Source organism: Rhincodon typus, chromosome 33 (assembly GCF_021869965.1).
Source record: "Rhincodon typus isolate 14 chromosome 33, sRhiTyp1.1, whole genome shotgun sequence".
NCBI classification, from domain to species: domain Eukaryota; kingdom Metazoa; phylum Chordata; class Chondrichthyes; order Orectolobiformes; family Rhincodontidae; genus Rhincodon; species Rhincodon typus.
Window position 1 is genome coordinate 7,418,341 of NC_063364.1, and position 17,814 is coordinate 7,436,154.

At 42.3% G+C, this 17,814-nt stretch overlaps 1 protein-coding gene across 1 annotated transcript in view; it reads left to right on the forward strand.

Annotated features, from left to right (window-relative positions):
* The first annotated feature begins 9,497 nt into the window (after positions 1-9,497).
* The window catches only part of bnc1 (basonuclin 1), a 107,523-nt gene continuing 99,206 nt past the window's right edge, over positions 9,498-17,814 (forward strand). Inside the window, exon 1 of the mRNA XM_020528550.2 lies at positions 9,498-9,932. Coding sequence (XP_020384139.2) covers positions 9,852-9,932 — 81 coding nt within the window. The 5' untranslated portion in view covers positions 9,498-9,851. The remainder of the gene's footprint in view (positions 9,933-17,814) is intronic.

Genomic DNA, 17,814 nt, shown 5'->3' on the forward strand with positions numbered 1-17,814 from the left:
CAAATGCAGTTCATTAATGACTATGTTGATCCTGACACGAAATTAACGCAGTAGTTAAAATTAATTGAATTGGCCACTCAGTAATGTTTTCGATTGCTGTTTCCACAACACTTAACCCATGTTGAAAACTGAAAGACAGTTCCATTCCATGTAGAATTGTTTTTCTAGGTGAGGGCAGACTTACCAGGTTTGGGAACTTGTCCTCTAAATTTATCAAACATGTGAGCTTTGGTACAAAAGCAGAAGTTGCTGGAAAAGATCAGCAGCATCTATGAAGATAAAAATCAGAGTTAACATTTTGGGTCCAGTGACCCTTCCTCAGAACAGTACTGCGGAAGGGTCACCAGACCTGAAATGTTAACACTGATTTTTTCTTCGCAGATGCTGCCAGACCTGCTGAGCTTTTCCAATAACTTCTGTTTTTGTTCCTGATTTACAGCATCCGCAGTTCTTTCAGTTTTTATTTAGTGTAAGCTTTGGTATTCTACATAGAATTATATATTCTGCTCCTGCCCCTGGTTGTATTGAATTATTTGCATGAAGAACAACAGAGACGCATGGAGGATAATGTAGTTTCAAGGAACAAGCAAAATTTTCCTTCCATTTCAATGAATGGCTGGGGGGTCAGGGATTTCTCAGTTATGCGCAGGTGATCTGCACCCACATTGTCTTTTTCTAGGGTTGGCGGTTTCAGGACTGAGCTAAGGAGAAATTCCTTTGTTCAAAACTTGGTGAATTTTTGGAATTTTCTGGCACAGAGGACAGTGGGCGTTCAATTGTTGTTATGTTTAAGGCTGAAATTAATCGAGTTTTGGGGCGTTAACAGAACTAATGCAAGAAAATAGAGAGATCAAGGATCAACCAAGTTCTGATTAAATGGCAGATCAAACTCAAGGCCACTTCCTGCTCCTGTTCCTTATGTTCTCCATGTTCTCCATGTGCTGTGGTTGGGCAGAAACACATGAATATCCCTCTTATTTACCTGTGGTGGAGTGGTGGTATAATGATGTCGTCACAGAGCTAGTAAGCCAAAGCCCCAAGCTATTATTCTGAGCCATGAGTCTGTAACCGTTATTGATTATTATAAAATCTCATCTGATTCATCAATGTCCTTTAGGAAATAAAATCTGCCATCCTTACCTTGTCTGGCCTAAACGTGACTCCAGACCCATAGCAATGTGGCTGACTCTTATCCACCCTCTGGGTAATTGGGGATGGATAATAAATGATGGCCCAACTACTGACACCCTCATCAAATGAATAAAAAATTAAGAATTACATCAAGATCACTAAGAATGCAAAAACCCAGAGCAGAATCTTATAGACGTCTGAGCAACATGGACTGTAAGGAGATTTGTGGCAGAGTCATGCAAGAATTCCAATGAAACTTATAACAGTGTCATGACCATCTCCCTCCCTTTTTTATGCTTTTGACAAGTGGGGAAGTGAGGTTCTCCCCAGGCAGTGGCGAATTGCCAGTTAAAGGGGGGTTATTGCTTGTTAGGTGCCCTGTTGACAGCCCAACTCACCTCATTAATAGTCGGTTTTCTATCTTAATAAATTAGTCAAACAAGTTTGATGTTAAGAAACCTTGACATGAGAACCAGAGCAAGTACCCAGTGACTTCAGGTCACGGCATGCCCTAAAGAACCTCAACGTTGGGTAATGGACACCAATATCTGAGGGCACACTCCATGGGCATCAGTATCTCAGGGCACACACACATGAGCACTGGCCACTCACACTCCATTTTCACAAACACTGGCTCAACACATACTAGCTCCAAAGAGCCCTCATGGCCCATCTCTGATCCACTTACAGAACACTTCTGCACTTCTGTATTTTAGGCTGCACTGGTGAATATCATCGTAATTCTACAGCAAAGACATAGCACACTGAGGGACGCACACACCCAGCTCATGGACTGGATCTCTGGACTCTTCACTCATTGCCATAGTGCTCACTTGCTCTGAGTCCACCTGGATGCTCATAGCATCCCTACCTTGCCTTGCCTTTGCACCCTTCACCCTCTCAGCCAGAGCTACAACATATTAGTATTGTCTTGCCTCACCATTTAGGTCAGTCACAAAAGGAAGGAAGCTGGTCATGTCTGTCCGCAGAACTCAGACAAGATGAGGGGGAAAGCTTTCACTCATGGAGCCCCAGAGCAGTGAGTCGAGGGCAGGCTTTGATATCAGTCCAGGTGTCAGCCATTTGGGATGGTTAGAGTGAGAATGTTCTCCACAGGAAGGGTGAGGAGGCAATTATTGGACAGCCCACCACTTGTCTTATTCTTTCTGACCTTTTAGGGGCTGTTTATGTCCTGGAATGAGAGACAGGCAGAAGATGAAAGTGGATGGCACACCTGTTACTTTTGTTTCAGGTGTCCTGAGTGAGTAAGTAGGCACCGCAATGGGCACACAGGGGTAAGGGCTGTCAGGGTTTGGGATGGTTGACAGTGAATAAGACAGGCACTAGGGGGAGTAGTAGAGCATGAGCTTTGGTGGGAGCTGGTTAAAGGACCTGAGACAGAGTGAGCATGAGATATCAGACAGAAGACGCTAGCATTTACACGTGAGTGAAGATCATTGACCTCCTTCCTACAATGCTATGGATTCCCCCAGATGGCTGAAACTGCACTGACACTGGTGGTGGCCTCAGAGCAGGCTGGCAAGGTCCAGCATCATGGCCTCCAATGCTGGACCCGGGGAAACGATGAACTGCTGTATTGCATCTCTCCAACCAGCAAGACCTCCAGCTCCCTGTCCACTGTGCACACAACAATTATCAGGAACTGCGCAGGACAGCTCAGTTCTGGACTAACAGTGTTTCTCCAGGTACACAATGAGCCTTTGAAGATGGCATGGGTACAAGGAGGACCTGTCTTTCAGTGAATATCATTGAGTGGTGAGCTGTTCTAGGAATGGCACATGGTAAGATGAGGCTAGAAGCAGATGTGAGAGCCATCATATGGGTGAAGTAGATAGCTAATGAGGCCAGTTTGGTAAGATACAGTGAGAATTCTCGCTCGGCCTCATGGCGAAAACCCATGCGCAGAAACATGATGCAGCTTGGACTTAGCCAAAAAAAAATCCATTTATACCACGCATTTACAATTTGCACAAACAATTAATAGGGTGGAATTTACTTGTGTTTTATTTCTTGCACTGAATTTTCAGAAGAGACACCACTCCTTCAGCTGGGAGAATGGGATACTGTCATGAAATTGTTTGGCTGTAGGCATATCTTATCCTTTCTCCCCATCCCCCTCTCCTTTTCGCAACACATCGATGCACCATTGACCCTCAGTCCTTCAGATGTTTTGCTTTTGCAGTAGGAGGATTGACTGGGGAATGTACTGCACTCACTCGCCTCCCCTCCTGTTTTGTTTCATTTCCTGAGTTTTGTGGAGAAGCATTTCTTTGTATAAAAAAAGTTGGGAATGAGGTATTGATGGGACATCATTGTCAACATTGATTGAATTTCAGTCTAAGTTATTTATTTTCCAATTGGCACCCAGAAGGGTACTGTGCATGTGTTGCTCTTGTCAGGGAGAAAAAGGTGGCAGATTTGGACACAGGATGTCAATTAATCACCAGTTTCATTTGTTTTGCTTCCTTTCCCTTCCCGTCTCCTTGATTCTGAACCTCTTTGTGAAAGTGGCCACATTTTTGTATTGATGCACAGTGTAAAAAGAACATGAGCTGTGCATCTGAGTGGAAGTTGGCCCCATGATTTCTGACATATTTGACAAGAAATAACAAACACTGCACCAGCTTTCTGAATTGACTGTTTTTTTTCTGTTCCATAATATAAGCTCTGGTGAAATCCTTTTGTCTTGTGTTAGGGGCTTATTATTACAACAGAGCAGTTTATTATTGTAGTTTAGTTTATGATTTCCTGAATTGGACCACATCAGGTGAGCTAGCTGTCCCCTTGCATCGTGGGTGCTTGCTCTTCTTCGAGAATATAACACAGCCCAGAATCTCACAAACCAAAAAAAAACACGACGTGATGAGAATTATTAAGCTTCAACCTGGTGCACCTTGGAGTTTTCCTTTTTATGGCTTATTTCGTTGTACTCATTACCCTTGACTGTACTAGTTGCCCCTTGAGGAGCTGTCAAAATGAAAAGCATTGATTTTTTTTTCCACTGCAGACAACTTCATGACCAAATGAACTAGCTGCTGTATCTTAGATGCACTTCATTGAATCAGCATGTTCAACTCTTGTTCAACCCCTCGCCTTTAAAAACACAGCAAAAGCAATTCAGTCAATACCCCTTGTGGCCTGGATATAGTGACCGCCAAAACCCAACGAACTCTGCTAGTTACAGATACCATGTGATATCTCAGTCTGTGTCCCAGCAGATTCCCATCCACTGATAATTGTCTTGCTCAGCATGCAGTTCACTATATTGACTTTATCACAGCTGGGCTTGCCTTGATTCTGTAGGTGCAGAGCAGAGAGGCAGACTGCCACACCTCACTGTATTTTAACTCTTTTTCAACCAAAATCTAATAGATCCGAATAGGTCCAGCAAATGATTTTTTACAGTGAGCACTCGAATTTTGCATTACAAGTAAATGTTGAATGCATAGAGTGAGGGAAGAATGGAAATTGATTGTCTAAGGCTGGTTTTTGACCTATGATTAAATTCAGTTGAGTTCTGTGAAGCTATGTGTTGTCAAAATAGCTTTTTCTTTGAGCATGTTATGGGGATTTCAAGCACCAGTTGGGAGGTAAATATATATAGCATATTGAAGTTTATTCAAGCATATGCAGAGAAGACTTTTCAATGGAGAGAAGGCTTTTGCAAATTTTAGTTACTGGAGACATTGATACAACAGTTTCTGCAGGCAGTGTCTCCCCATTTGATCACATTTTCTATCTCTTCCTATAATTGTATTCTACATCCCTTCTATAATCACTTCATTTTTCCCATACATGTAAATGACACAATAAAGAGAGAGAGAAAAGCAATTTAATTGCTGTAAACTCCAGTGACCAGAGATAAAAATAACTTGAACACTACAAGTGAGAAAATCATAGTTCTGAAGGAGTCATATATTAGCCTCAGAACCATAACTCTGTTTCTCTCTCCATAGATGATGCCAGACTGGCTGAGTTTTTTCCAGAATTTTCTGTTTTTATTTCAGATTACCAGCATCAGTAGCATGTTGCTTTTAGTTAACACAATGAACTCTGTTAACCCTTTATTTCCCACATCAAACTTATTTCCACATTAACTCAAAGCTGGGCTTTTTGTGACGTTTTTGTTTTGGCTCCTGAAAATAGTGAAAAGCTTTCTATTGGTTTGTTTAGTGTTTTGAAATGCACTGAAGCCCTTGGCAGGTCTGCAACCTGTGGAAACCTGCTGAAGAATGGGTTTTCTAATAAATGCACAGCATTAGGAAGCACTTAGCCTGCAGCTACCAATTTGAGTTTGAGTTCCAGGCAGTTAGAAGGGCCAGTCATACTGCACTGAGTTTGTGGCTAATACTGAAACTGTTAACACAAGGAAGAATAGGGCTAATTTGATGAAAACCTACAAAATTCTAACAAGACTAGACAGGGTAAATGCAGGAGGGCTGTTCATGGTGAGTAGGGAGTCCAGAACCAGGGATCACACACTAAGGATACAGGGTATTCAGGACTGAGATGAGGAGAAATGTCTTTACCCAGAGAGTGGTGAGCCTGGGGAATTCTCTGCCCCAGAAAGTGGTTGAGGTCAAACCATTGAATGTTTCAAAGGCAGAGTTAAATATGGTTCTTAGGGCTGAAGGGATCTGAGGATGTCAGGAGAAAGTGAGAAGGGGAACAAGGTACTGAGTTGGGTGATCAGCCATGATAATATTGAATGCTGTAGTAGGCTCAAAAGACCGAAAGGCCTACTGCTGCTCAGATTTTCCATGCTCCTATGACAGTAACTCGCACCAAGTGGCCACACGAGCCCTGAACACAAGACCAGCATGTATATTGCAGTCAGGCCTATTTGTATGCTCACCAGTCACCATGTTTTTGCATCAGGATTTAACAGACAGCAGTCAGGAGCAGGAATTTATCTGAATAGATCATCAGGACCTCTGTACCACAATGGCCTCGTAAGGTGTCAGCTGAGTTGGTCGTGCTGTCTGAGTCATTAGAGACTTGAGCATCTAATTTAAGTTGACTCTGAAGTACAGTGTTGAGGGAGTGCTGCAATGCCAGGTGAGATGTACAACCTAGGCCCTGACTGCCCTCTCAGATTTAAAAAAACACATCATGCTATTTTGCAAAGCAGCAGGGTAGATCTCACTGGTGTCCTGGCTAATGTTTATCATTAAAAAAAGATTATTCAGTCATCACACTCTTGCTCGTGAAAACTTCCTGTGTGTAAATTGACTGTGGTGTGCCTCATGCTTCAACAGTGACTTCATTTCAAAAGTATTTCATTAGCCATAAGGTGATTTTGATTGTCTTGAGGTTGTGAAAAGTATGACACAAATGCAAATCTTTGTTACCACAGTGTGAGTTGCAATTGGCTAACAGGTCCTAGACAATGAATCTTTCTAGTCTATATGACATGACTCCAATTTAATTTGCTTGTCAACTTTCCTTGGCATTGCCAATGGGCAACCTGTGATGCTTAGCTGCTAAGGTGCAGCTGTATTTGATCTGACATGTGTCTTTGATGGCACATAACTCTTTGTGGTATATGGTTCAGTCTGAATATGTGCATCCAGCAGCAAGTTTGAGCTTGTTTGCAAATGAGTATCTTTTATTTTACTATTCATTCATGGGTTGTGGTCTTCACTACCCAGGACAACATTTATTGCCCTTACTAATTTTCTCTTGAGAAGCTAGTGGTGGCTACCATTTTGAACCACTGTGGTCCACAGGGGATAGGTGTTGTAGTCTTTTCCGGTGTTGATGCTGTGTGGCCCATTTGGTTTCAACCTTTTTAGACTTCATAAGGGCTTGATCCAACTAAATGATCTGCTCAGCCTTTTCAGAGGGCAGTTGAGAATCCGCCAGATTACTATGGGTCTGGTCTCACTTGTAGGACAGGTCAGGCCAAATAAGGACAGCAGATTTTCTTTCCTAAAGGACATTAGTGAACTAGATGGGTTTTGCAACAATCAATGGTCATTTCATAGTTGCCATTTGACTAGTTTTTAATTCCAAATTTGTGTCGACAGAATTTCAGCTGTTTTTAGCATCATGAATTCTGACTCTGAGAGGCCAGTTTTCAAGATTAGAAAAACAACAAATGATTTTTTTTTTGTGTGGAGCTGGAGGAATACAGCAGGCCAGGTAGCATCAGAGGAGCAGGAAAGTTGACGTTTCGGGTCCCGACCCAATATGTCATTTTCCTGCTCCTCTGATGCTGCCTGGCCTGCTGTGTTCCTCCAGCTCTACACTGTGTAATCTCTGACTCCAGCATCTGCAGTTCTTACTATCTCTGAATGACTTTTTTGTGTTTGAGACATCTGAAGTGTGGCAAACATGCAGTTAATATCAATACACATTAATTTATAAGTTGGCCTTGATTCAATAGGTCACATTCTTGTCTGAGTCAAGAGGGATTTAGCTCCATCCAGTGACCCGGGCTCCATTGCAGTACCAGGGGAGTGCTGCATTGTTGAAACATCACATTTCAGATGATCAAGACTTAACCTGTTCTATCAAGTGAATGTAAAAAAAACCTGTGGAGCAGGGAGCAGGAAGAAAAACAATGGGAATGCTTTCTGTTGCCTTTATGCATCAACTAGAATTGCTAAATGGTTATCTAATCATTGTCACTTATATAGACTCGGAATCCCTACAGTGTGGTAGCAGGCCATTTGGCCCATTGAATCCACACTGACCAATCATAAGAACATGGGAACTAGGAGCAGGAGTAGGCCATCCGGCCCCTCGAGCCTGCCCCGCCATTTAATAAGATCATGGCTGATCTTTTTGAGACTCAGCTCCACTTACCCGCCCACACACCATAACCCTTAATTCTTCTCCTGTTCAAAAATTTATCTAGCCTTGCCTTAAAAACATTCAGCGAGGTAGCTTCAACCACTTCACTGGGCAGGGAATTCCACAGATTCACAACACTTTGGGTGAAGAAGTTCCTCCTGTTCTCAGTCCTACATCTGCTTCCCTTTATTTTGAGGTGATGCCCCTTAGTCCTAGCTTCACCTGCTAGTGGAAACAACCTCCCTGCCTCTACCTTATCTATTCCCTAATCCCCAACCCTACATTTCCCATGGCTAATCCATCTAACCTACACATCCCTGGACACAGTGAGCAATTTAGCATATAGACCTAACCCACACATCTTTGGACTATAGGAGGAAACAAGAGCACCCAGACAAAACCTGGGCAGACACAGGGAGAATGTGCAAACTCCACACAAACATTCGCCTGGGGCTGGAATCAAACCTGGGTCCTTGATGCTGTGAGACAGTGGTGCTAACCACTGAGCCACCATGCCACCCCATCTTGTGTTTATTTTATGCTTATGAGAGCTTGCTATGTGCAAATTGGTTGTCATGTTTCTCACATTATAGCAGTGACTAAACTTTGAAAGTACTTTCATTGGCTTTGATTCATTTTTGGATCACCTCAGATCGTGAAAGGCTTCTATGGTGATCCAGTTTAAATAAAAAAAAAGTTGCTTTGAAAGGGAGTCACTCAGAACAATCCTGAATATGGTGCCGGCCAGGGAGCTTTTGAGGGGTTTGCCTTTATGTCCAGGAGATAAATTCCACCAGACAATAAGGAAGTGCTACCATTATCAAACTTCAAACGCAGGTTAAGATAAAGCTGCTTCCGTCCCTTTGCCGTTTCACCCGTTCGTTCCACTAAGAGATTAGTTCTGTAAAGCGCGACAGAGTGCAAACAAAACGCATAGAGCAGTGTGTGCTCTCTCCACTGTTTACACACGATCTTCTGACAGCAGGGACACGCTAACACACCCCAAGAGTCAGTGACTACTTTGTTATTCGATCCATTCGTCTCAGACCTGTAAGTATTTACAGTACAAAGAGCTGTCAGACCCTGGCACTGACGAGCAGGTCAGATAGGCTGCAGTTGCTGAGGTCGGTACTAAGCAGACTTTCTGTGCGGAACTATCGTTGCACGCCTATGCATTCATCCTGATGTTAATGGTCGTTAAAAACCTTCACCTGTGCTACATATGGCCAGTAAATCTTTTACTCTGCCCGTACAGCAAAGGCAAGACTCACCAATCCATCATTACCCCTGGCACATCTCCCAATGCCTGGCACAGAGTGTGCATGATAAATGATTTTTTTTTCTTCATTTCATCAGTCTGTTTTATCCCCCTGCATTCCTAGAATGAAATAGTCCAAATATTTAACTTATCTCGATGCTTTACTTTCTAAAAGGTTCACCTAATAAAATGTACCATTTAGAAAAAAACAAAAGTTCTTAGGCAGTCTGGGTTGATGCAGCTGTGTGATTCAACAGTATCTGTTTCAGTGTTTTTTTTTAAAAGTAGCTGCATTGATATGTCATTCCAGTCGACAGGGCTGAGGTACAATCTGTTCTGACTGCATTTCATTGGGATGTCGAGACAGCTCTCTGCAATTCCTTTTGATCAAATCCGTGCAGAAGTCTCAGGGCCTTACATTGCAGAGGGACTGCCCTGTGACTCGAGGGGCAGGCTCAGACAACTCTAGGCTGGGCCACTGAGGTAGACAGCGAATCCAGTCGCCCCCACCCCACCTCAAACACACAGAACGGAAAAAAAATTCCCGAGAAACACCGAGTGGGAGGATCTGCTGTGCAGGCAGTGTTGGAACCACAACCCAAAACTGAGATTCAGACATGCTGCCTGTTACAGGCAGGATCTGATGCGAAGCTTTATTGAACCGGCGAGGAATGGCAAAGTGGATGGTAACGGTGCGGACCGGTCAGTGCTGACAATGTCTGACGTGAGTCTTTAATTTATTTTTAATTTTGTTTAATTTCACTAACTGCCTGCAACAACATCAGGGAGACACTGAAAGTTTCGACTTGATCTTTCCAAAGAACTTCATGTAAACTTGAACCCTTGTATAAGACAACTGGACGTAGGATCATTCAGTACTGTATGGAGCAAATTCCGAGAACGATAGAAATACAAAGGGGGTAGCAATGTCATCGAGACGAGCTGCCTTGTCGTGTTATCTCCATAGGCTGTAAACGATCTGCCTTTCCAATGACGCGAATTAGCTGCATGTCCTCACTTTATTTTTTCTCTCTCTTTGTAAATTATTTCGACAATCCTTGGGGCAGGATGTGTTTTCTTTGCGTCTGTGCCTGTCTATGGATGTGTGTGTTTCTCTCTCTGTGTGTGTGTCTCAGTTTGCAGAAGCAGTCAGCTTCATTAGTTCCATAGCTAGAACGAGGTCGCTGCCTCTAATTCCTTCAGCCTGTCCCGCAGCATAGCGCGCTGATCGCGTTTTGGATGCGCTTGTAAGGATTTGTCAGCCAGATGTGACAAGATCATCAAGAGGCTGGGAAGGGGAGGGGTGGGGAGGGGGGGGGGGATCTGATATTAATCAGCACATAGCTCCCAGCTAAACTTTCTGATGTGCTGTGTAGTAACATGTTTTTCTCATTTCGTACTTAGCTTTGTGACCACAACACTGCCACAGTGTGATTGCCTGTTCCTGGGTGTTTGCTTTCAAAGCTCTATAGTGGCAAAGGCAGGCTGTCTGCAGCTTGCAGGTGACAACTTGCTGTTAGGTACATTGCTTCTGCAGTGAATTTACAAGGCGCTTTGATCTTGTGCAGCTATCTCAGTTTTTCATTACCTGAGGTAATCACTTTCTTCGCCGTGTGTTTCATTTCCTTTTACTCTCTTGGTCTAAGAATCAGACCCACTAAACCCACATTTACCAGTTAAATGACCAGATTAACCCGACACCTATGCTTAACTGCCACTACACTCCTCAATTCTTAAATGTGAATAGAGTGACTCACTTGTGGCTGGCAGGTGAAGTTTTAGTTAAGTTGAAAAGCTTTTTTTTTAATTGTTCCCCCACCCGCCTCTTTTTAACGTAAAAAATTCCTAAACTGGACTCCAGGAGTTAAACCTCTTTACACACAAACTATGAATTGCCATCTGTTCAGTCAGAATAGGCGCATTTGTTTTACCTGCAGTTCTAATTCAGTTTAATATGCATCGTTTTACAGCCAGCTTAAATGAATGGATCTTAGCTTTGCCAAAATGTGTTGTTACTGTTGTGAAATTGTTTCTGAAAGTTTAGATGGAAGAAACCCTGTGGCTATATGTTATTGTTCATTTTGTGCCCGGGAATTTCTGATGTTGAGAGTTGCTGTATGGCTTAGTCCCTTTGAATACTTGGGGAGGTGTAGTTCTGTAATCTTCCGTACTGCTATTTTGCAGGGCAGTTGGCATGTTCAAAATTGTAATATTGGAACAATTGAGTATTCCTGTGCATAAGCTACATTAAGGCAGATTGAATTAAAAGGTTCCAGATATTGATATCCACAACATATTTATCCCAAGATCAAGTGGCGTAAACATCTTAGTCCAACCCGGATGCAATTTTGCATAGACAGGTAACTTGTTCAAGGTATTAATGGTAGGGATGAAATTGAAATGAGTATTTTTAATGCAAATCCATAAAAATGCATCTTTGACAGTATATGTTATAATGAAAGGGTTCACAAATCAAATGTTTCCCAAAATACATTTGATTTCTTGCCCCTCTCTGAATTACCAATGTGCCAAAACATGTTAACCGGTGAATGGCTGAATATCAAAGACTAACACACAAGCTGTTGATTGAAGTGGGCCATAGATTTCAGTTTGAACCATGAGCACACTTACTTTAAACAGACTGCGAGGCTTGCGAAAGAATGAAATACTTAATGTAGTTTCGTCAGTCATCTGCAACTAAAAAGAAGTCATTTTAAATGGCTGTATTAAAATTCTGATGCACAGAAAAGGAAAATAATGATGTCTTAAGTGAATATAGAGAGCATTAAAAGATACAAATAATTTGGAATCAGTTCCATTTCTTTGCCAGTCTTACCTCAATGTGTAAACTGTACCATTTACAATTTGAGGAATATTTACAAAGTCCTCTAAGAAACCGTTCAGACACAGAGTCGACTGCCGGTGGTGCAAGTCTTCAGATGGAGAAACTTGTACTGTGAGTTTTATTTTAGTGTAAGGTCTCCAGTAAATACTTTTGGCTCTTTTCTTCTGTAAATGGCAATTTCTATTTTAATTTTTATATTTCATTACAGTAAACAAGAAGCGGGGATTGATTGTGTTATTTGTAGAGGAATATAGTGTACATGGCCTAATATGTGTCCTAAATCTGTTGGTGTGGCATTTATAATGGCGAGAGATAGAATTTCCTTTAAAAGTTTAGCTTGCTGTTTGGACCAGTCTCCGATACATTGTTCCAGTATTTACATGTACAGGTATCTTTTTCCCTACCTGCACAAGTTGCTGCTGTTCCTTTTACACGCAACGAACTTCCTGCGTGAAATAGCCCGAACTGACCGATTTCTTCTTGCTTGTTGTGACCTAGGGTAAATTGGACAGTGCACCCCCAGCTGCCACTTACTGCCGTTTAAAACATCTTGCAAATCAAATTTAAATGTGTTATATTTGATTATGTTTCTCGTGAAGTGCTCCTTTTACTTTTAATAACTGGGTGACCTTGCTCCGGTTATGGTGAACTGTGAATGCTAGTCAAACGTACCCTGTGAAACCTCTTTCCTACGTCAGCGGCCAACGGTTAGATCATATTTTACTTTACTTTCTTGGGATAAGATTGTAATGAAAGGTTGTGCAGATCTTCCTGCTCAAAACCATACAGTGGTCAACATAAATAGGATTAATAGCAGCCAATGCCTGGACATTTTTCTACGAAGCTTGAATAAGATTTTTTTTTTATCCCGAGTTCTCCAATTGCCCACACTAGTGTCATCAGGTATTTTTCTCATAACTTTGTATTTAAGGTAGCAGAATATCTACAGCAGGGAACACCTCGAATTGAGCTGTTAGCATCAGAAGTAGAGTTCAAACTGTTCCATAACATTGCTAAGCTCCAGCTGGCAGTTGAAAACTCAGTTCAGCAGCCATGTGATCACCCCCCCCCCCCCCACACACCCACCCCCCCCCCCCCACCCCCCCACCCCCCCACCCCCCCCCCCCACCCACTCACACTCTCACGCACACACACCCCTTCCTCACGGATGCTGTCACCAGCTATACTTTTAGATCTCTGCTTTCAGGTTCTCCATAGCAACCAGCTTTTGGGGCTGTGATCCACAGCGATTGAAGGTGCCCACCCTTACGTGACACGGCAACTTGTAAACTCCTCAACAGAAGGAACTCATGCCATCATTCTGCAGTTTAAGGTAGTTCACAGATACTTAAACTAGTTCATTGTAACGCCCCAACTCCAGCATTCTTAATTTGCAAAATATGGCTGTTTCGGAAACAGATACAATAGTTGGCTTATTAAAATTATCTGGATGTGTACATTAAATAACGTCAAGTTTGGAGGTGTTTTTTTAAAATAATTTTTGTTTTAGCTTAGAATCAAAGCTTCAATTTTTGTGAGCTTGTTGTGGATATTTTTCGTAAATCTTCTAGCGATACAAAAAGGCTTAAGCATCATTTGAGCAAACATTTATAGTTAATATGAATGGGTGGACTGTCTCAGTGGGTTCATTTATATATCAGAAAAGCTTATTTTAATTGGAGATAACTCCACTAGTTTCGGTGATGTCTTCAAATCCAGTCCTTTCTGCCCTCCTTTCTGCTACTATTCAGCGTGGAGTCATTGCTGCATGACCTGACATTCAAGTCTGCTATCAGCTTCATGTATAATTTGTACAGAGCTGCTGTTATTTTTAAGCACTCTATTCCCTGAATTATAGCAGGTAATTGTTGGAGTGTGTAGCCCAGTTTTATTTTAAAACTTGAAACTAAGACTTTCACCATCCGTCCTAAACTCTCCAATCATCTTGTTTGAACTGTGAGGTGATATTGTCTTCAAGTGAAGGAACGTTTGACTGAAGTGGTTTAGCTGTCAAGTTGCTAAAGTGTTGTCTCAAAGTAGTTAGTCAGATAAGGAAAAGGTTTATTCAAATTGTTATTACCCCACCCCCCTGTCCAAAAATGCTTGCTTATACATCTTCTAGATCCATCACACAGACGCTCAAATCTGGGTCCTCAAGTGGTCCGTCTGAGAGGCATCTCTCTACCTCGTGGCCTAATCTCATCTGACACTTCTGCGGTTCCCCTTCGGATGTTGTTCCACCTGCTGGATTAATTTTAGTATCCCTAATGATATGTACTGCTTTGTTTTTTTTGGTAGTGACACAGCCTCCCATGCTGACCATCTGGAGGTAGATGCTACTTTCAATTTCCCAGTGTTTAACAACTCCACGAACATATGATGTGGGTGCAGTACTATTTATCCAGACGTACTGAGATGTTCACACACCCAGGCTGTTCATGTAGCACAGTCTCGCCACACACCTGGCCAGTTCTTTCACAATAAGGGACTACAGTGTGGACTAATATGCTACAGGTCTCATATTGTCTCCTCATTCTTGTACCACTACGGTGTTATAAAAGTCCCAATCGATACTGCGGAAAATATGGAAGGGTGAGGACATATCAGGTAGCAGCAGGTTCTAACATGAGAGCAGCCCCCGACTCTCTATAAGCTGTCTCTGGTCCCCCATTCCCTGTTTCACTCCCTTCACTAACCTTGGGATGGGCTCTGCAAACCAGCGTAAGAGGCAGTGGTAGTAGTTAAACAGTCTCATGATCTTTCGGACCTGACTGTGATGGGGCCAGGCAGGTGCATAGTGATTATTTTCTTGTCCTGTGTTTCCCTGAGGAATCTTGTATCCTAAGTATCCAACCCATGTCAGCACTATTTGCACCTCTTTGGGGGCTTACCTTGAACCCAGCGTCCCTTTATGGATTTTAAGACTGTCAAGAAAGCTCTGTTGTGACCCCAACATAGAATCCCAACAGTTTGGAAGCAAGCCATTCAGCCCATCGAGTCCAGACTAACCCTCTGAAGAGCATCCCACCCAGACCCACCCCTTACCCTATCCTTACTCCACCTAACTTGCATATCTTTGGACTGCGGGAGGAAATAGGAGCACCCAGAGGAAAACCAGCCAAATAAGGGGAAATATGTGCAAAAAGAATACAGACAGTCGCCTGAGGGTGGAATTGAACACAGGTCCCTGGCACTGTGAGGTAGCAGTGCTAACCACTGAGCCACCATGCTACCCTACACTGTTACTGTTAGGATATCCATCCACATATTGTAAGATTGTACTATTGTAGGGCTGAACATCACACTGACGCATCTCTCTCATGACCCAGTGGAAGATTTTCAGGCTATTGTGGAATTGCCGAAGCATACTGCCTTCCTTCTACTGCAAAGTAAATTTGTCTTGGGATTCAGTGGTCTAGCGGTGTCAACCAGAGCCTACTGGGTTGACCTAAATTTGTAAATATTTTATTTTCGGGTTTCCACCCATTAAGGATCGTTGTAGGACTTATCATTCTTGAGCGTTCCCGCACTGTTACTTTGTTGAGTGCTGTAGAGTCAATCATTAACCGATAGGATCTGTCAGGCTTTTTGACTGACCACATTGGGGAATTAGTGATTGAGGCAGTTAGCCTCAGGATTCCCTGATCTGTGAGTTCTTTCAGAATTAAATCCCCAGCCTTCATGGTCTCTGGCTTTACGGGGTATTGTTTGTGGTCCTGATGGTAGGGTTCTGGGACCACTACTGAGGACGTATCAATGAACCCACATCCTTGTTTAGTAATCACCCTTATTTCAGGTAATACCTGACAAAGGAGCCTGTACGGCCCATCCCCTGACCAAACTCTTCTTTTAACTGAGATGCTCCCTTGGGATGACTTTATTTTTCACAAGAGCCTGTCTTCCCTTCAATTTCTGTATTTTCCTTTGGTTACCTGTCCAAATTATCTGCTTATTCTCGGCATCCACTAGTATGTCTAATTCATTGAATATATCTACCCCCACTACTGTACAATCATGCAGACCCGGAATTGGACTGGGATTAACATTCCTTTTATTTCTAGTACCTGGGTTTGGCTTTGACACATTATCATCCATTGGCCCCCTACTCCCTGAAAGGTTATAGAATGTCCTGGTCAATGGCAAATCTAAATCAGTTATGGGTATTGATGCCCTTTGTTCAATAACATTTCATGCTGCCAGCTACTCTTGCAATGCTGTTACATACCTGCAAGGATCTGTTCCTTTCTCCTGACTATTGAGGATTTGCCTTGGCCAGGTTCTCAATGATACTGATCAGTTGGGAGTTTGAAATGTTCGTCAGATTTTCTGAGACGCTATGGGGAATTGCATTGCTTTGTTTTTTACAGGGTCCTGTCTCATAAGACTGTGATTGTCCTTGTACATTATGGCATTCTAGCCACTGGTTCTAATTGATGCTTTAAAGCCAAGTTCTGCACTTTCACAATTTTCCAATCCAGTCCTTTCTGGCCTCATTTCTGCTTCAATTACTGCATGGCCTGACTTTTGAGGCTGGCATCATCTTTGTCTATAATTTGTGCAGAGCTGCTGTTATTTTTAAACACTCTGTTCCCAGAATTACGTCAGGTGAATAGTTGGAGTGTATAGCCCAGCTTTTTTAACTTGAAACTTTAACTTCATTGTCCATTCTAAACTCTCCAATCAACCTTGTTTGAGTTGTGAGGTAATATTGCCTTTAACCGAAATCAACAGTCCTACAACTGGAGTGGCTTAGCTGTCAAGTTGCTGAAGTATTCTTTTAAGGTCAGACAAGGTAAAGGTTTATTCAAGTTGCTATCAAGGTTTACAAAGCTAGATTTTTTTAAGGCACTCTACTGATGGTCTTGACCATATTGTGTACTACTTAGCTGTCATAGTATTTGTACATCTGGATGAGACACAGCAAATTATTTTTCATTAATTATTTGCATTAGTGAGTCCCAGATTCATTTGTGGTGTTACAAATGTGAACCTATATCAACAAGAATTAATCAATTATTAGCTAATTTTACAAAAAAAATGATATAACAAACTGTAACCAGAATTTTTGATTTCAGCGCAAGTTTAAATGCCAAATTGAATAAATATTTATCGTGTAAACACTTGAAATCCATCATATGCACTTAAGTTTTCTCATGAGAAGTATCCTTTTCTGAAAGCACATAAATGCATTAATCAATATTAGGGGATGTCTTTAATTCATGTAAAATCTGTTGGTAATATTGGCTGAAATGTGCTATGTTTCCAATAATAACATTTATTATGATGTTATTTATCTATTGGTTTTAGCTTGAGAGAACAATTAGCTTCAAGTTCCCTTTGCATTGGCTCCAAAGATATGTCCTGGAGGAGGTTGGGGGATTTACCTCGCTTTGTGACATTCCTCACACACAGCAAAATGATGAAACCATGTCTTGCCCTCACCATGTGCCCAGGATTTCCTGGAATCCCCCTATTTTGATGCCTGTTACTGTAGTAGGCCCATGGCCAGAGTGTCTTTGTTAACCATGTAAGACTGGTGTTTTGCCTGGTTTTGTTGCTTGAGCACATGTTGGTCAAGACTGCATGGGGCAATTTGGAGATCGAGGGAAAGGTAGGCAGGGATTAGCGGTGATGAAAGCTCCAGGAATATGTCTAGCAGTGTTGTTTAGCCTCTGCAGGGCCCAGCAGGAGATAGCTTTGGGACAGGAACATGCCTGGATGATGGAAATAAGATCTGCATCACTGGAAAATCTTATGATTC